This window comes from Pteropus vampyrus, unplaced genomic scaffold (genome assembly GCF_000151845.1).
Source record: "Pteropus vampyrus isolate Shadow unplaced genomic scaffold, Pvam_2.0 Scaffold483, whole genome shotgun sequence".
In the NCBI taxonomy this organism is placed as follows: domain Eukaryota; kingdom Metazoa; phylum Chordata; class Mammalia; order Chiroptera; family Pteropodidae; genus Pteropus; species Pteropus vampyrus.
Window position 1 is genome coordinate 460,429 of NW_011889264.1, and position 20,083 is coordinate 480,511.

The following is a 20,083-nucleotide window of genomic DNA, read 5'->3' on the forward strand; positions in this document are numbered from 1 at the left end:
TGCCTTAAAGGATGGAGGCAAGGACTGCATGCGGTACAGCATGAGCCCGTGGCTCATTGTGTGATGGCACCCCTCTTCTCTTCCTTGCCTTAAAAACCTTATGTATATCTTGTATCTGAACTAGCCTTATAGGGGCTGATCGGTGCAGTCCACTGATATATTAAAAATGGTATTGAATGAAGTTAATGTCTATCAGAGTAGACACATCAGGCTTTATAATAGAAGTCAGGATGTTTATTTCAGTGTACAGTTAACTCTGCTATAACATATGTGTTCATAAAAATTACCGTGCTATGTAAAAATCACACAATAAAAAAAACCACAAGGAGTATGGGAAAAATGTGTTAGGGGCATGACACTCAAAAACTTGTCAGTGACACACACAAAATAGGAAACTAATAATGCTTGTGGCATAGTTTTACATATTAAATGTTTGAAATACATAACACTACAATAAATATGGCACATTTCCATGAGAAGACCTGAAGTTTGCTTATGAAAGCAACTGTCAGAAGGGTTTGTGAGTCTTGTTATGAAGTTGTGCAAGGAGAGTTATCTGAAATCAGAAAGGAGTTATAACACCAGATGTGGATGGGCATGGCATATAACGTGGTAAACTGAGGTAGCTGGTAGATGCGTGTGGCTTTTGTGTTTTCCTAAGTGACTATCAGCTGGGGCAAGTCTTCTGTGTTCATTTAGTGTTTCTCAAAGGTAAAATCATGCATAAAGAAACATAAATTGCATTATGTTCACAGTGTTCCCTCATATATCAATCACATGGAATAGATCTGCATTTTCAAAACAAGTGTTTCAGCAGAACTGACTGTTTCAGCTTCCTGGAAAAGGTCACCTCCCCTTAGACGTACCCTAAAGTAGAAGTAAATAAAATCAGTGTAAAACATAAAGGCTAATGGGACCATTAACATTTTTTATACAATAGTAATCATTATATAAATGTAAATTTCTATATTCTTTATGTATCAGTTACTGTGTTCTTGGGTTAGTGGAGTTCTTGCCAGACTGTTGGGTGTGGGAGTAATTGGAGTATGGGAACAGGTGGTCCTTGGCTGTATTTTGTAATGACTTTGTTTGTGGATTATCTTTTTGGATCATCTGCTACCTTGTCATTCCTCCATTAGCACAGACGAGCCACCCTCAGTACCCTAATCTCGTATTAACTGACACAAGACTTTTGGATGGAGCAGTCAATAAATAACATGGGTAGCACAGTCAATTAATAACAGTATGCTATGTTTCTTCGAGTGACCCAGATCTCTTTTAAAGATCTTCTGTAAATGAATCCTGTATTTTAAAAAGAAATGTGATCGTGAACACATGTGATGCTAGGAGAACAGGGGGTAGTCATATAAGTTGTGACTTTAAGAGGTGTGCTAAAATGGCTATGGAGTTTTCCGTAGATGAACTTTAGGAGAGGTCTATGAGCCCCAGAAATTACATACAAATTTTTGTTTTTGGTAAGTGCATTTTGGAAGGAAAGAGTCCTCAACTTTCATCATATTCCTAAAGAGATCTTTGATCCCAGAATGGCCAAGAGACACTAATTTAGGGAAATCTATGGAATGTAGATTCATATAGAGTAATCGATGGCATATCCTAGTACAGCGAGTCCATACAGGGGAACTGTTACAGTTTTCTTTTCTTAAGAAGTGCTCCTGGGGGCCACTTTCAGTGACAGTATGGAGCTGGTTTGACAACTAGGTTGATCTTGCATGTCATATTTGATGCTTCCTCTCAAATTAGCCACATCGGTAGTGAAGGACTTCCTTTCAAACAAGGTCACAAGGTCTTATGCCTTTCAACAGTGTACCTCATGCTTCCCTTAACTTTATTTTTCAGATGGGAGCAGCGAGAGTTGCCCAATGGGCGTGTCTACTATGTTGACCACAATACCAAGACCACCACCTGGGAACGGCCTCTTCCTCCAGGGTAAGCCATGGACTGACAAGTCCTGAAACTCTAGAACTGGCACCAAGAGTCACCAAATGGTTTCTCCACCATAACCAACTCTTTATTTCCTCCCATTTTCTTCTCCTTTCTCTTCCCCCACCCCATTGCCTTCCCCTTCTACATTCTTTCACCCTTCTTCATATTTTCCCTTCTCCCCACGTGTATTATATTGGCCATAACTGATGGCCATGGGCTTTTTTAAGTTGCATTCAGATCTACTATGGCTGTTGGATCCTGAAGGACGGGGAGGACTACTAGGTCATTGCTGTCTCAATACCCTTAATCATTTCACCCTGAGATACCCTAATAGGACTAGGTTTTCAGTCTCTTTCTGCAGAGGTAGCAAAGTACAGGGACAGTTTTTCCTGGGTAATTTGGTTGCTTATTCACTTACCTTAATTCTGCTCTCATTTCTTAGGGCATGCTAGAATTTTTAAACATCTCTGGGGAAAAATTGGGCATGGGGAGGCTAAGATGGAAAGGGTATTGATGCATTTCACAGCACCCTGTGCCCAACCAGCCCCTGAAGACAGTGTGCTTCTCATTCAGCTGGGCTTTGCGAGAACACAGCTTAAGTTCTCCAAAACCAAAGGATGAGTGAGGCTTCCAAGTGAGGGGAGACTGTCCAAGTTCAAGGAGAAGGGGTTTGGTTCCCCGTCTGCCAGGGACAGAAAGTTCTTTCCACATGCATCTCCTGGTCCTGAGAGATTTCAAAAGGGAATGTATTCTGCTCTCAGTGAAGACTCACCTCCCAGTAAAGCAACCATGAAGGGCTCCCGCATAAAATATGAACACTTCCCCCTTCTCAGCTTGAGGAGGGAGAGGATGTCAGAAGTGGGGAGGACTCTTGTGCTCTGTTTGGTTCAGCTGTCAGGTATGTGCCAGGTAAATACCACCTTGCCTTCTACAAATTTCCATGGACGGGCTGCTTTTAGTTTTATTTTTCCAGTAGAATACTCATGTTTTCCTTTTTTCCTTACCTTTCTGGAAGAGAAACTCATAATCCGTCATCATTAGTTTCACTCTTTTCTACTTTAAGTCCAGTGAAGTTACCAAAGTTAAACATTGACTTCTTAGAAAAAAATTAAACATTTTATTAAGGAAAATATGGGAACTTTCATATTATTATGGAAATTTTCAAACATGCACAAAGTAGAGAGAATCCCCACATACTCAGCACTTAGCTTCAACAATTATCAACTCATGGCCAATCTTGCATCATCTGTACCAGAGGTTGGCAAACTGTAGGCTTATGGAAAAAATCCAGCCTGCCGTTTGTTTTTGCAAATAAAGTTTTATTGGAACACAGCTACACTCATTTGTTCACTTATTATCTGTGGCTGCTTCTGTGCTCAGTGGCAGAGTTGAGTAATTATGACGGAGACTGTATAGCCCGCAAAGCCTAAAATATTTACTTTGTGGCCTTTTATAGAAAAAAAGTTGCCAACTGCTGATCTATAATCCTTTCACCCCGTCCTAGATTATTTTGAAGCACATCTCAGACATCATATCATTATATTCATATTTTAGCATATATTTCTTCAAAAGTTCCCTTATTTAAAATAAAAGCACTATATTTTTAATAGTATTTCCTTACTGTCATCAAATATACAGCTAATAGTCAAATTTCTGCAATTGTGTTGCAGATTAATCATTGACATTTAAGAGGATGTGTTGCATACTTGTACTTTGTGTATTTAAAAGAAGTGGTTGTGCTGGTTGCTGCCTCATAACCTCTGGTCTATAAGTTACATAGGCCTTGACCTGGCAAACATTTGGATGGACTCTAAATGAAGATATTTATTTATGGTATCTTCTGAGGATGGCTGAGGATTTACTCTTCTTTAAGGACTGATGTGGGACACTAGATCCAGCTTTCTTATTTTCAGGATAGTTTTGATGATTTATTAAGAGATGATTTATTTATTATCAGATGATTTATCAACTACACATCCCACGTAGCCTATTAGTTCTTCCTGAGTTTTAGGCCTAGACCTTTGATCCTCTGAACTTACTCCACCGTGTAATAGGGAACACAGAGGACAGAATCCTTAAGCTTTCATTACTAATTAATGGGAGAAGTTCCACCTCTGGGAAGTATTACTAGGGTGAGAGCAATCTCGAAACTTCAAATTATCTCAGCAGACCTAATTACTGAGAAGTGAGATTGAGCCAAAGGATTCACTTTATCATGGCCATCCCCTTTTCTCAGACCCATGGGATACTTATATGATGACCAATTATTTTATCCAGGAGCAAAAAGTAGTGGACCTGGTAGCTAAAAATGAATGTGATAATTTGCTCTTTAATCACACTTAGGTGATGTTCAGACCAGAGATGAGAAGGGAGAGTGATCATCATGGGGCACGGGGTTGGAGATGTCTTACAGAAGGAAGTGGATCAAACTCAGTCTTTCAAGGAAGGCTGTAGGAAGGCGAACCAGGTTGGAGGAACTCTGTGAATGTAAAAGGTGTAGTTAGGGACTGATGTGTGGAGTCGTTTTGCTGGAGTGGAAGGTTTGTGTGAAACAAAGATACTCAAAGTGTGTCCAGCAAGGCACCTGGTTTTGGTTGAGGTGCCCGCTGGAACCGCAGAGCGTGAAAGGGCTGACTGGGGCTCCAACCACTGTTCTTTTTGTCTATTGTGATTCTGCATAAGACATCTGAACTCAAGGGTGAGATTATGCTTCTTATAAGTTTGAAATTCACCAGTGCAGAGGACTTCTACTTAAACATGGGAATCGAACATGTTTATTTCCATTCCTTCCTGAAAACCCACTAAAATGGCAATAAAGGTATAAAAAAGTATGAACCATCAACAGTTAAGGAATGGAAGAGAAGCAGCATATGAGAAATGTTAATCAAAGTTTAGTTGCTCATAGATAAATGATAGAGCTGAGAAAGCTGAAACCCAGCCCTGCAGTTTAGGGTATCCACCAGGAAGCCAGCCAGTTTGTGCCATGGAGCCCTGGAAAGCCTCAGCAATGGGAGATACAGGGGGATGTGTGTGTTTGTGTGTAATGAGACTAAAAACCTGAAGTTCAGTTTAAAATCTGTACAGAGAACAGTTAGATTCCTAGGTTGTCAACAATTACTCCCATCTCTCCTCCACACATGTATACAGGTGTACACACACATACACACACAAGTGCAACCTTATGGCCGCTACTAGAATAAGAAGCTCATGGGAGAGCAGAACCAGCTTGGGGGCACAGCCATAGCTGAAGGCAGGGACGAACTCAGAAAAAAGAAGGATTAAGCAGGGATGCTATTCCCAGGCTAACGATGGGAAAGTATTTTGCTGGGGAAAGTGACCAGTCTAAGGGAAGACAACTATGGATTATGAATTTGAGGATCTTCTAGAGAAACAGCTGAATGAAGCCTCTAGTTGGCCAGCATCCATGTGGGCACACATTGCTTCCAATCAGTGTTTTAGTGGCTCACTTTTAAATGTCAAAGAACAGCCAAAGACCAGCAGACAGAGAAAAAGGGACTTGGTAAAAACAATGTAGGGAGCAGAAAAAAAAACTTCAAAAAGTAAAACCAAATTATTATTTATATCTCCAAAGATTTGGGAGAAAATATGGCATCTGTGAAACAAGAACAGACTATAAAACAAACCATGCAGAAAACAAGAAAAAAATGAGAAGAGCTTTTTAGAAATTAACATATATGACAGCAGAAATAAAAAATTAACAGAAGGATCGAAAGATAAAGTTGGGGGTTAGAAAACTATATGTGTCCAGGAGATCCAATATCTGAATAGTAGTTTTAGCAAGAAAGAAGAGAGAAATAGAGGATAAGAAATTATCAAAGAAAGAATAAAAGGAAATTGCCAGAACTGAAAGATACAGTATCCATATTCAAAGTGACCACCAAATTCCCAGCCCAGAGAATGAAAAAAGACCCATTCCAAGCCACATCCTATTGGAAATTTGGAATGCCAAGAGAACATCTCAAAAACTTCCCTAGGGAATAAATAGTTTACATAACAGGGATCCGGAATCAAAATTGACCTCCTTATTCTCAACAACATCTATGGAGCAGGACCTTCAAAATAATGGTGGAAAATCATTTTCTTTCTAGAAATCAACTTTTAGTCATTTTAACACTTACGTGTGATGCTCAAAATAAAGGCATCTTCAGACATGCAGGATTTCAAAAACTTAATTTTGGTGCATCCTTTCTCAGAAGCTACGAGACGATTTATTCCACCAGACAAAAGGAAACTAAGAAAGAAGATATGAGATTCAGGGCACAGGACTCAATTCAGGGGCCAAACACATTCCTAAGAGGAAGGTGAGGGAAGACGACTCAGGACAATAAGGGAGAGCAGGCCTGGAGGACAACTGTCCACATTTCACAAAGGGTTCCAGGAGAGATGTGGCTAAGAGATAAATGACACTGAGAGGCCACCTGTCCTATTTGTGAATTAGTGAGATTCTGGAAGTGAACTAGTGATAGGATCTTGAAAGCCAAGCAGAATGAAACAAGGCAGTTCTTAACTTCAGAGGAAAATAATATAAACTCTGAATATTGATTTAATAATTTTCTATTTGGGAGAATGAGGCAGAGGAAGGCCGTGTGTGTTGGGGTGTGGGATGCAAAAACTAAATCCTTATCTTTATAGTGCACAGTCTATAATATCTAAATGGCAGAAGTCAAGAAGTCATGGAATAAGCATGTTACTTAGAAATATGGCTATGAATAGTAGAAGAAGCAGCCAAGAGTTGAAAATAGTTGCTTCTGGGGAGCAGGAATCAGCAATAGATGGGGAGAGGTAGGGCAGGAAACACTGTTGTTCATTGTATTCCCTGTAGTACTTTTTGCATTTTTAACTATATTTACATGGTTTCTTCGATAAAAAATAAAAATCACTAGTTGAGAGGATTTATGATAAAGGTGGGAAAGTTATTGTGAGCCTCGACTAGTAACTAAAGTGTTTGACTCAAAGACAGTGGGGAGTCACTTGAAGTTTTGAGCAGGAGCATGACATAAGAGGTTAGTCTTGTATGGTTACCCTGATGGCAGTTTTTAGGCTGGAGCAGAGTGGGAATATCATCTCAAGGGTAGTTGGACATAGAAAAGGAAAGTCAAGGGCAGGGAGATACAAAATAAGAACCCTTTAGGCTGAATTGTTTACTGACAGCAGGAGAGGAAGAGAGTTGGGAATGATGGTGTGGTTTCACCCTTGAGAAAAAGACAGACATAAGGAAGACTGGGAAAGACTAAGGTTTGGGAGAGAGCTGTGGTGTTTAGTTTAATCCAAAGTGACAGCAGGTCATGACGGCAGTGTAGTCTAGCGGGCGGAATCGAGACACAATCTGGGAACTGACCATGAGACTGGAAACTGCTTGAGGAGAAGCCATGTTTAGGGAGGCTTTGAGTTTAAAAAATCATTGAAAAGATAGCAAAAAATGAAGTCAGCTAGGAGGCCAACCCCAAAAACTGAGGAAGATACTGGACTGAAGCATGATAGTCATTTAAGGTAAGAATTCAGAGAAGATGAAATGAGAAGGTAGTCAGGGAACAAAGACTCTCCAACAGTTTGGAATCATACAGTAGAAATCCATATTCGGTTCTCTTTGCAGTGGGATCCTATTTTCTTAAGTGGTATCTCTTATCTTTTTTAAACTCCTTTTCTCCCCTCCCCACTTCATACTTATAATAGAAAATTCCAAGCTTACACCAAATTTCAGAGACTGGTACAATAAATCCTTGTAACCCTCACCTGGTTCTAACAATAACATTTTGTTTCATCTGACCTCCCACTTTCAGGAGGGGGGACTATGAATTTTAAAGCAAATCCCAGACATCATATCCACTGACCTATAAATATATCACGCATGTCTCTAATGAGTGAGGCTTTTTTTTTTTAATAACCAAAATACCATTATACCACCCAACAAAATGAATAGTATTTCCTTATTTCATGTCATACCCAGTCTGTGTTTCATTTTTCCCAATTGTCTTAAAAGTGTTTTTATACTTTGATTTTAAACTCAGGATCAACACATTGCTTTTAGCTGATATGTCTCATAAGTCTCTCTTAACTTATAAATTCCCCCACCCTTTCTTATTTTGGGGGGTCAGTTACTTGTTGATGATCCTGGGAATTTGTCTTGTAGAGTTTCTCATATTCTGGATGTGGCTGGTTGTGACTTTGTGGTGTTGTGTAACATGCTCCTTTATCCCTTGTCTTTCTTGTAAACTGGTAGTTAGATTTGGAGGCTTGATTAGATTCAAATTCACCTTTAAAACTGAAGTAAAATTTACATACAGGGAGATACACAGATCTCAGATGTACTGTTTGCTGAGTTTGGACAAATGTATACACTCATGTAACCCATCAAAATGTAAAAAATTTTCATCTCCCCACAAAGGTCCCTCTCTTACTTTCTTTTGATCATCTCTTCCTTGTGTGCATAGAAATGAAATTAGATCTAGCAAGCACAGCTAAGGACTTCGCTGTGCATTCTAGCCCTGTTTTGCCCATGGGCGTTTTAGGACTAACTTTGGAAAGATTGCTTCCTCACTAAAGATAACGTGGAGAGTTTTACTGTTGTTTGCACCAAGCTTCTCATGAATGTGTAACATGTATTCACTGGCACCTTGTATCAGGATAATTTCAGTTGCAAGTAACATAATGTGAGATCCAAATTGGCTTAAATAGTAGAGAGAATTTACTGGCTCATGTAACTGAAAATTCTAGTTTCAAGTGAAGCCTAATATAGTGGCTGAACAGTATCACCAAGAAGCTGGGTTGTTTTCTTGTTTGTTTGTTCTTTTTTTTTTTCATTTTTCATTTTTCTCCTCTGCCATCCACCGGGTCAATTTTATATTATATTTGAGTCTAAGATGGCAGCCAGTGGCTCCCAGGACTGCATGCTTTCTCAGTCCAGCAAGAAAGAGAGACCATTTTCCCCAGAATCGTTAGCAAAAGTCCTGAGATCTACCTGGATTGGCCAGCATAGGTCACATGCCCACTCCTGGTCCAGTTAACAGCTCAACTCTGAGGTTGGGAGTAGAATCGGCTACCCCAGAACCACATGGATCCCCTAAATGGAAATCAGGAGCTTAATGGTAAGGCGGGATTAGTTGCTAAGGATGCAACACAAATGTCTGCTTGCTATAATCATCTTTATTCCCAGAAGCCTCTGTAATTGGGGCTTGCCTGGCTGTGCCTCCCCAGAGCAACCAAGCAAGCTCCTATGCCAGAGACTGCACTTCGCCCTCCTTTGGTGTCTCCTTGTCACCCACCTTGAGATTTTGCTAGAATTTAAGGGTAGGAGTGGGCTGGTCACTATATTCATGCTGAGCTTAATGTTTCCAGCTGGGAAAAACGCACAGACCCCCGAGGCAGGTTTTACTATGTGGATCACAACACTCGTACCACCACCTGGCAGCGCCCCACCGCCGAGTATGTGCGGAACTACGAGCAGTGGCAGTCACAGCGGAATCAGCTCCAGGGTGCCATGCAGCACTTCAGCCAAAGATTTCTCTACCAGGTGAGAGGGCAGGGACTTGCCACGAGGGAGGGGAGCCTCCCAGCACTGCAGAAAGTGCAGCTTCGCATGTTCTGCATTGACTTGTTTGGTGAGCAGGGAAATTGTCAGTGATCCTGGAGATTTTACTCATCACAGTGAAATTCCTCAAACTTCAGTGTTTCGAACTTAAAACTCAATGTCCAGCCTTTGTGTCTAAGGACTCAATGTATCTGAAGCTGAATACACCATCTTTCTTCCAACACTGAGTTTCTCTTCTGGCCCCTCCAATCCAAGTCCATTTACCCTGACTTATACCTGAAGGTCAGCTGTGACCTCTCCCAGACCTCACCTTTACAAATCAGAGCAACCACCCAAATTCTTCTCTTTCCGTTTTTCTTTAGATCTTTATTATCTGACAGATTCTCAAGGATAAAGGGACCTTTAAAGGTTATCTAGATCAGGAGTTGACAAACTATGGCCAGTGGGCCAAACTGGCCCATATCTGGTTTTGTAAATACAGTTTTATTGGTACACGAGCACGCCTGTAGTTTAGGTATTAACTGTGGCTGCTTTCACGCTATAGCAGCAGAGCTGAGTAGTGACAATAGGGACCATATAGCCCACAAAGCCTGAAATATTTCCTCTCCGGCCCTTTCCAGAAAATGTTTATTGACCCTCTGGTCTAGATCAATCTCCTTCTCTCTGCTTCCTGATTTTCTTCTGCCTCTCCTACCAGAGTGATTAGGGCAGCTTCTGAATTGTTCTCTCTGCTGGCATTCTCTCTCCTCCGATCTGTACCGCCTGTTCCCACCTGAACAGTCTTCAAATATCATTGTCATTTCATCACTTTTTAAAAAATCACTGTGGAGGGCTAAGGAAGAGGGAGTTTGCTCTACATTTATCACTGTCATTTTTTATTACTGGCTCAAAAACTTCTGTGGTCATTACCTATAGAATAACATTTAAATTTTCTACTTCAGAATTCAGAGTACTGTAGTTCTAGTGGTCTCCCATGCTGTATTCCTTTAGGGCTCCTCTCAGCCCCACCTTCCTGAGTCTTCATCCCATTGGAGTCTCCACCATCGACCTGGTAGCATGTGGGGAGCTTGGCCACACAGCCTCTTTGGAAGGGAGAGAAGGGATTCCCAGGTTGGAACTCTGAGTTCATTTTCTCAGAGCACCTTGAACATGAAGTTTGGGGTCTGTGGAGAACTTGCACGGGGTGTGGTGGATTGGAGGTTGGAAACTTTTTGAGTGGTCCACAACATTTAATCACTGTGTTTAACCCACATTGTTTCTATTTGAAGTGAACTTTAACTCCACACTTGTTTATAAATCAGATACTACCCTAGTGAGATAGCTCAGAAAATCTTTAATTCTATTTAATTGAGTTCATCATCAGCTTTGCCTTTGTTTGCAGCTCTTTCTCTGTTCACCCAAGGCAGGAGCTACATCATCAACCACAAGGCATGGTGGCAACTCCCTGGGCTGGTTTGTTCTCTCTTCTGTCTTTGGGGTCTGATTGTTCAACATATAGTGAGGAAACTGATGAGGACCCCAATTTCTTTAGCATGGATGAGCAGAAATCACGGTGTTTGTCACATTAAGTTGCCTCCACAAGTAACCATAATGCCTGTCTACAACCTATGCCCTGGTGGTCTACCAGGTACAGCACTGCTTACATTCTTATGCCAGGTCTCCCACTCCTTTCACACATGCTTGACACCCTGTTCTGGGGTGCTGGATGAGACCTGGTTGTTCAAAACTGGACTGGATCTGGTCATTCTCTGCATTTCAGAAATTGTTCCTCTTGAGCTGGTCCCCAAAGACCTTACCTGCCATTTTCTTGGTGGTCGTGGCTTGCAAAACTGGGAAGGTCTGGGCATCTTTGTCCTTTGATATTTTATCTATCTATCTATCTATCTATCTATCTATCTATCTATCTATCTGTCTATCTATTTATATTTATTTATTTGGCGAGGCAACCCTTGGTTGACCTCACAGATTGCAAGGACTTTGTCAGCTTACAGTCCCTTATTTTTTTATTTTTTATGCCTACAGCACCTGGTCTTCCTAGGTGGTCTCCCATCCAAGTATTAACCAGGCCTGACCCTGCTTAGCTTCCAAGATCAGATGGGATTGGGCTTGTTCAGGGTAGCATGGCCGTAGACTCTTTGTCCTTTCATTTAAAGACAAGGACACATTTTAGTAGTCTCACATGGTTTTGTCTCCCTGCTTACTCAACTTCTCAAATTCAAAAAGACTCTATTAAAGGAATCCTTTTTTCTTCTTTACCGTGCACCAAGTAGGTTCTATAGGTTGATCGAGGTGTTTGATATGGGAAAGGGAAGATTCTGGAGTTCATGTCTGGTTGGTGTTTTGGCACATTCATTCCTTGTGCCTGCCTCTCTCATTTTAGCAGCGTCATCCTGGACCTGCAGAAGCAAAACTTTGACTAGGAGAGTCCCCTAAAAGTAAAAATTAAGCACTAAAAAAAATTTTCTCTCTGAGTACTCTAAAATGGTTTTCTCAGCTTGGTTGGGAATTCAGGAGGGTTCAGCATGGAAGTGACAATTCCCTTTTCTCCCTGAAACAGGACTCATATTGAAAAACGTGGTAGGAATCTTTTTTGGGTCAGCTTTCAATGTCTATTGATTTCCCTCCCCCCGGGTTTGGTTTGCCCCTCTTGTTTGTATGGTGCCATGTCCTGTTCCAACTAAGAAGAGTTGCTTTCATAGAGTTATTTCGGGATTTGGCCTTGGCCCAAGGTTCGACTCGGTAAACTTAAGACCTGATACTATACCAGTGGTTTTGCCTCCTCCTCCTCCTCCTTCCCCTCCTCTTTTGGGGCTGAAACTGATACCTGTTCTTTGCTGCCTTGCAGAGAACACGAAATATAGTTCAAAATGGAAATCAAGGGACTCCAGATCTTAGTCTCCCACAATTCTTTCTTGCTGTCCACCTCAACACAGTTTGTTCGGTCTCTGTCACTGTTCTCTTATTTCTGATATCTCCCTTTTCCCAATGCCTCCAGTGCATATGTTGCTTGTGATCATCATGCACATACTGTGCTGGCCTGTGCGATTTCACCTTGCCCTCTGCTTCATGTTCCCAGTGCAGTTCACCGAGGATGCCAGGCCTGGTTGTACACATTGTGTATCGCGACAAGACCCATCTCACAGCCTACTACTATTTCTGTGACACCTTTTCCTTTACTCCCACTTTGGTCCTCTCCTAATAACTGGAGGAGGCATCTAGTGTCAGCAGGACTGAAGCAGAAATCATTCCATGACTCCTTATAATGTGAGAATGTCAAATTGCATTATCCAGAAACAGACAACTTGGTTCTTACTCTGTAGAGGGTCCCTTGGATTGAATTCTCAAGCACCTGCATTTCGTTCTGCACCCACTGGGTATATCTTTTAAAAAAAAGGAGCCTGCCGTCCACATTATAACCTTTATGCCCTTCCCAGAGCCTTTCCTGCCCTCGGCTGTATTTGCTAGACATTCTTTATTTCTGAGTTTGTATCTTAAAATATTACTAGAACTTAGTGTTTAGTCCCTGAGGGACTTGAACTCACGTGAGCTGTCTGGCTCGTGGCCTGCACCCCAGATCTCCCAATCCAGGGACAGTTACCAGGAAAATTATTCAACACCATTTCTTTCTGTTCCTAGTAATAAAGGAAACTCTCTTGTCTCTTAGAATCACCTGCACATCCTAGGACCTCTTTTCTGACGATAACCACCCCCACACCCCTTTTTCTGGACTTTTCTAGCTGTGCCCCAGGTAACACTTGGGATCTCTCATTTTGGGGACTGTGGTAGAAGAGAAGGGGCAGTTCATTGGCTCATTAGAGATGTGGGGTTTGGGGTTTTGTTTTTTTTGGCCATGATGTGTGGCTTTTACTTTTTCTTTCTCCTTCGCTTCTGTCAACTTCTTTTTCTTATTTTTAAAGTCATACTATGTACATTGGGAAACAAATATCCAAAATAGTCAAGTGCTTTGCTTTAAGTGTAAGAGGTAAAGTCGTTATGAGCGTCAGCTTCCATTGACCCCATTTCATGTACTGTTTATAAATCTCTGGTTTCTCTCCCGTCTCTGTTTCCTCTTCTCTCCCCTTCTTCTGGGTTTGGGGGTGGGGGAGGGGGAAGTGGATCTGATAAAATGAGAATAGGAAGATGCCAAAGAAATTAAAAAAACACTTTAACAAGAGAGCTGACATTGTATGAAGTTTATGACATTAAAAAAGGCAAGGATTAAGAAAAGGGCTGATAAATTTTTAAATTTTTCTCCCTGTGCTTTGTATACTAGTCAGAGTTCATTTTGATGAATAGTAGAAACCCACTTGATTAAACTTAAGCAGAAAAGGAATTTATCAAATGGAAATTGGGTAGTTCATGGAATTAACACAATTCCGAAGTACCAAGCTCTGGCAGAAACCTGGGGTAGGCAACACAAAGGAATAGTTTGCATAGGTCATCGCCCTGTCCTACTGCCATTAAACACTGATGCTCCAATGGATTTTGGACTCTCTGCAGCAGTGAGGACTCTCCAGCAGCCCCTGTGCTTTCATGGCGGTCCCTACAAGTTCGGGATGGGAGCATCTGATTGGCTGTTCTTAAGTCATGTGCCTTTTTTCTCGATGCTGTGATATTAGGAAAGGGAATATTTGCCACCTGATAAATATGTTTTTTTGTTTCTAGTTCAGTGCAGATCACAGAGGCTGTCAGTAAAGACTGTTTGGTTGGTTGATTTGTAGAGTTAAACAAAAGATGACCATAAGTCGACTAAAGCCCAGTTGGTACCAGTAGGGAGCTAATTTCCCATCAGAGCCCTGAATCCTTTTTGGTTTATCCACTTATTTCAAAAAAAGACCTGAAGCAGCACACAGTTTTGCACCAAACACTTCCTTTAAATTCTTTAAATGACCTTTTCTATAGTTCTTCCCTTTGGCAAGGACATTGCTACAGCTCAGTACTTATCGCATTGCATCGTATTTCGCTTCTTTATTTGAAATGCATGTGTGTTTTATACGTTAGTTCCTTTACTTATGTTGCTGAATGCTTTTATACATACCGTTCTTATGTATTAACTACAAAGTTGGAGGTACCTGGATTTTATGAGATGATGCACCCCACCTCCACCCAAACGACCTCCGTGAATCTGGGAGATCTTTTCCAGTAACCATCAGACAAACCTGAGTTGTGGTGGAGATTAAGAGCACGTCCTCCACGTTACGCTGATGGGAATGTGCCCTAAATGAGGACGGCCCAGCTTCCCGCACCTTTCTGCAGTTTCATTCTGCTGGGTAGGAGGCCCTTTGCTGAAAGGGGGCTCTGTCCCATCAAGGAACGAACCTATGGTTTCAAGACTTAAACGTCTTTGTTGGAACTTGCTTTGGAAGAGTTGTTTGTGCTGCCACCTTGGAAAGAAAGTTTCTCTGTCCTTTCAGCCGGGGGTGGAGGGTGGGCTGCGAGAGGGGGTTCATTGGCAGTTGAGTTGCACCAATGTTTTCTCAAGCCCTGACTGAGCTCCATTCATCCTTGTGCCTGTGTGTGGCTCCAGAGGGGCCAGCCAGGCAGCCCGAAATATGCATTGAGAATTTGATCCCCTAATGTAACGATTAAATTTTAGTAAGTGAAATAAAAATGCTTGAGAGAGAGAGAGAGAGAGAGGGAGAGAGAGAGGGAGAGAGAGAGAGAGAGAAATTAAGCACAGAACAATACTTGTTTTATTTAACTATGAAAAGTTTTTGATAGCACCCCCTTCCCCGCAGGATATGAGAGCTCTCAGTCCACTGCAACCCTGCCCGTGGGACCTTGCAGCAGAATTAGGCTGGGGGTTGGGGCGGGGGGGGAGGGGCTTTAATGTAAACAGTGACCCTCAAGTCCTGGAATCAGCTCCCCCTTTTTTCTCCTGTCTCCCCTTCTCTCTCGCCACCTCGCCCCCAGCCCCACCTCCCCTCCAGCCCAACCTCCCCAGACAGGCACACGCAGAACACTGAGTAACTTCAGGTTTAGGCTGGAGGAGAATAAAGGTGCTTTGTGAAGGGAAGGAAAACATTCCTGGGGGAGGTGAGGGGCCTGGGACCTGAATGTGCCCTCAGTCTGGGCTGTGCACACCACTTCTGCTCCCTCTCCCAGCACCCAGGAGGGAGGTGGAGGGATGAGGGCCCAGCCCCCAGCCAGGAAGCTCTGGGCGTGGGCAGGGCTTGTGGGAATGATTTCATTGGAAAGGCCTGTGATATTTTTTCCCCTCCCGTGTGTGGTTCTTGGAGAAAGTTGGAGGTGGTGGTGATTTCAGTCGCCTTGGCCGTCGGGAGCAGGAGCTGAGCAGAGGCACTGGGCTGAGCTCCCCCGGCAGCGCCTTGCTGGCCGTCCGGCTCTGGGCCCTCCTGCCATGCCTGCGGCCATCCTGCCTCCTCCACGGCCCCAGCCCGCCTTCGTCTGCACACCTCTTCCTCCCCTTGGCAACAGTTTCTCTAAAACCCATCTGAGTCCTCAGTGTGCATGGTTCTTTTTCAGTTTTTCTTTTTTTAAAAAGACTTTCGAGAGGAGCAAATGCCACCTAAGGCCCCACTGTCTCCTCTGCAAAGAGCCCAAAGGTGGAAATGAGTTGTTGGCATTTTTATTTTTATCTATCCATTTATTTTTAACCAGCAGCTTTTTAAAAACCTCTGTGTTTTGCTGTTTCTTGTGTTTAGTCTTCGAGTGCTTCAACTGACCATGACCCGCTGGGCCCCCTCCCTCCTGGCTGGGGTAAGTACTGAGTCCTACTTCTGTGCCCTCAGCGGATGCCCGCCACCCTCTGTCTTCTCTCTGTGCATCTCCCTCGCTTTCACCCCTCGGTTTTCCATTTTGCGTCTCTCTAGCTCACTCTCTGGGGGTGCCCAGCCAGAGCAATTGCAGGCTGGGAAGCTGGGAAAGTAATGGGGTTCCCCTGCGCCCTGTAGCATTCACCCATTGTAGCTGAAGGAGGGTGACACTATGAAAGAAGTCCCCGAGTGACTGTGGGACTGTTGGGTTCTGATCCTGACTTTCAAGGTGTCTACCCAACAATCAACCCATCCTATCACTAAGATGTTTGACACCGGCTGATTCCCAAGTGCATTTGTTTCAGGTCTGTGGCCTAGCGATCCGAAGGAGCCACCTTACCAAACCTTTCTTTACAGCTGAGATGTTGAAGGACTTCAGCCTAATTTTGACTAATGAAAGCCACCTTTTTATTTGTGACACAGCTGTGGAAGAGGCCAGAGGGAAGCGAGTTGGGCGCTGGGTGGCGAATCTGTGGAAGTGCATTATTGCTCGTTAATGACACCACACTTGGTTCTCCTTGTCCTTGGCCGCTACCGCTTACCTATTCTAAGTCCTTGGTGTGATTTGCAATAACGAATTTGAGGGATGGACATCAGGTTTAATTTATTGGTTTAATTTATTGAGAGAAATTATGGGCTTTGTGGCTATTCTGGGGATGAGTGACCATTCAAAAGGGTTCATTAGAGATGGTGAGATTCAGTGTACTTGGTGGATTTCTGAGCTCATTCAAGGTTTTCTTTAATAGGCAAGCACCTTTGGGAGCTAAAGAGGGTGGGAATTGGCATGTATCAGGTTTAATTTATTGGTTAGGCCAGCAGAAGACAGTAAATGCTGGTGTAGTGGTGTTCATGGGTGGTATTAAGTTGCGGGCGGGGGGGGGGGGAGTGTTCCCCAGAGAAAGTGGAGAAGCTGACAATGATAGGAGGAGCGTCTGCTTGGAAAAGTGCAGTTTTAGAGCTGGATCCTCTTGGTGCAGACACAGCTATTCTCTGGTAGTAATTTACGAGGCTGCATCAACTCCTTTGGACCTGCAGGGTATCACTTAGTGAATTACCAGGCAGGACCTCCTAGTCCTCCTGGTGGGATATATCCGTTAGGCCTCCACACAGTTCCTGGTTTTCTGCCAGGGAATCCCTTATGCACATAGACGATCCACCTGACTCCCTGAGCCAAGGAAAAGTCATCGCTATCTCAGAGACTGGCAGCTAGTCAAGTGTGAGAGAGTCAAACATGAGATCTCTGGTTCGGCAGGGGAAAACTCATCAGATTAAACAAGAATCTGTAATGTTGTTTGGCAACCAGTAGACACTGACCTAGAGCTGGGGACTCAAAGTTGCTCCTGGCTCTGTGAAGTCAAGTGATTTATTTCTGAACCGGTTCTGCTGAATGATAGTCACCAAGAGCAGCTATAAGGACTTGTAAATAGCCCCCAGAAGCCAAGTGTGAAATATTTGAGATGAGTATAGGAGCCGTGGTCAAAGTCAGTGCTGTTTACAAATGATCAGGAAAACACACAAGCGTATAATGGTATGAAACTGAGAAAAAAGAACATCTGGCTGATGGCCAGGGAACCTTCCTAATCAAATCCTTTGGCCTTTGTGTTGGCTTCCCCAGGGCTGTGGCAGGCTCTCTCTCCCCTCCAGAGAGAGTTAACATTGAACAGAAAGATCAGCAAAACCAAACAAGAATTGCCTTCAGCATGAGCCTGCTGTCAAGTCTACTGTGGTGTCCTGCTCAGTCCTGTGTCCCTTTCTTTTCCTTCAGGAAAGACCCATGGTCCTCTTTGAGCACCAGCCTAGGAGTCAGGACGTCTGAGGTTTAGATCCTTATCTCCTTTGCTGTCCTGACCCTGGCATGTGACCAAATGCTTCCGAGTTGATTTCTTCCTGAATGGGGTCGAGGTAGATGCCCTTAGGGACTCTCCCAGCACCCAAACTATGAAATCGTATGCAGCAGAGCAGTTCCAGGACCATAAGAGGCCCCACACACAGGGAGCAGTGCCAGAGACAAGGGTGCAGGCCTCGAACTGGCTGGACAGATCCCCCAGCCTGGTGGTTAGCTTTGGCTTTGGCCCTTGGCAGAGCAGACGTGGAGGATCTAGTTCAAAGCAGAAGCTTCTGGCTGGGAGCGGCCCCTCCTTCCCCTCAGATCCCTCTTGGGAAGCCTGTCTTCTGTGGGACCGTCTCACAGCAGTTCTGAGGTGGTGGCAGCTCTGTAGCAATTCCAGGCTCCCTCTTTTCTTTCTGTCCTTTTTTTTTTTTGTTTTTAAATTGCCTGTTGTGTAATGGGTACCAGGTAAGGCAGACAGAGACCAGCACTCTCGGTCGGTACTAGGAACATTGGAGCCTGATACTTGAGGGGAGAGGGCTGGGCCCCCGCCAGTTCTTTTTTTTTCAGCTTTTAGTTTTCCTGTAGCTTCTTGAACTGATTTTTTTTTCCTTTAATTTCACCCTATCGGAAATGAGGGAGGGCCCTTAGCATCATTTGTTTTCAGGACAGTAACAGATTTGAAGGCTTAGAAGCTTCCTGGGAAAGGGGACCTGCCTGGGGTTCAGAGCCTTGTCCTTAATTTTGCCTGCCTGCCACCCAGAGCTGATAGGGTGACCCTTTTAACCTTTATCAAGGTCCAGAATCTCCAGCTAGAGTTGGGTCTGCCCCTGAAGCCCAGACTCCCTCCCTAGAGGACCTGAGCCGGTAAAGGGTATGAAAGTAAAGATTGTCCAGAGGAAATAAGAATGTATGAGCTCCCAAACACTGCCCTGTCTGGAAGCACACGCTTAGGTGTACGAACAAGATGGGTGTCAAGTGCCATGGCCCCTGGTATTTATTTGCACATATGCAATGTAGAGGTTTTATGGGATGTGAATTTTAGAACAAAACTTTACCTTTAAGCTGGAGAAAAAAAGATAAAGTAGAGGGTATATAGGCTCTGAGCACTGATCAGAGAGATGTGAGGAAAATGTGGCCCTCCTACAGGCACCTGGGTCGTCTGCATCCTGTGGACAGAGCAGTTGCAGGATGAAAGACCAGCTGTCACAGACTTGGTGGGAGTGAGACCAGGGTTGGGAGGCAGCCGTGCCTCCACTTTGCACACAGCTGGATGCAATTAGGCTTTTGGTTTCAGCTGAGCTGCTCCCGCTCCGCGATGCCACACTGCCCCTCTCCCTCCACCGAACCAGCTGACCAAAGACGGTGCTTGATCTTGAGTTGGAAATGTGTCTGTCCCTCCTCCACGCCCCCATAGGGGAAGATTCTCTTTGTCCTTTTTGTTAGTGACAGATGCGTGAGTGAGCCAGGCTTGTGCTGGTTAAACTTCTCTAACAAGTCAGGAACAGGGTCAGAAACTCAGACCCAGTACTTGAGAAGGAGGAGCCAGAGGGGAAAGGGCATGGCTCAGGATGTCTGAATCTGATTGTCCTCTTTTCTTTCTTCTCCCTGGCAGAGAAGAGACAAGACAATGGACGAGTGTATTACGTGAACCATAACACACGCACTACCCAGTGGGAGGACCCTCGTACCCAGGGGTAAGGACACGGGATGGGAGTGGGGCTGGGCCCTGCATAGCTCCAGCATTGGCTATGTGACCTTGGACTGCATTTATCCTCTGTGGTCAATGTTCTGGAACCTTCAGCCACACACAAGAGCTTGGAGATCCTCATGATACAGTGTCGGCCTAATGAGAGCTTAAAAGCAGCTCTTTAAGTTGACCTTCCTGGTGGATGGACAGTGGCCTGATGGATCCCTGTGCTGATTGGGCAGGCTGCTGATACGATTTCAGAAGGATCGAGGGACACCCCAAATACCCTAGACTAC

At 43.7% G+C, this 20,083-nt stretch overlaps 1 protein-coding gene and 1 non-coding gene across 5 annotated transcripts in view; one reads left to right on the top strand and one right to left on the bottom strand.

The window, feature by feature from the left end:
- WWP2 (WW domain containing E3 ubiquitin protein ligase 2) overlaps positions 1–20,083 on the top strand; it is a 122,745-nt gene that overhangs the window by 92,073 nt on the left and 10,589 nt on the right. For 3 of the 4 annotated variants that reach the window (XM_011382594.2, XM_011382595.2, XM_011382596.2), the window contains exons 9-12: positions 1,858–1,947; positions 9,301–9,475; positions 16,159–16,213; positions 19,713–19,794. In XM_011382594.2, the coding sequence (XP_011380896.1) occupies positions 1,858–1,947; positions 9,301–9,475; positions 16,159–16,213; positions 19,713–19,794 (402 nt within the window). Of the gene's footprint in view, positions 1–1,857; positions 1,948–9,300; positions 9,476–15,765; positions 16,060–16,158; positions 16,214–19,712; positions 19,795–20,083 lie in introns of those variants that run through there. The other variant, XM_023524629.1, reaches the window with a different exon arrangement.
- Positions 11,507–11,625, bottom strand: LOC111732697. The gene has a single exon (XR_002777659.1). It is a non-coding gene; the product is annotated as a 5S ribosomal RNA (ribosomal RNA).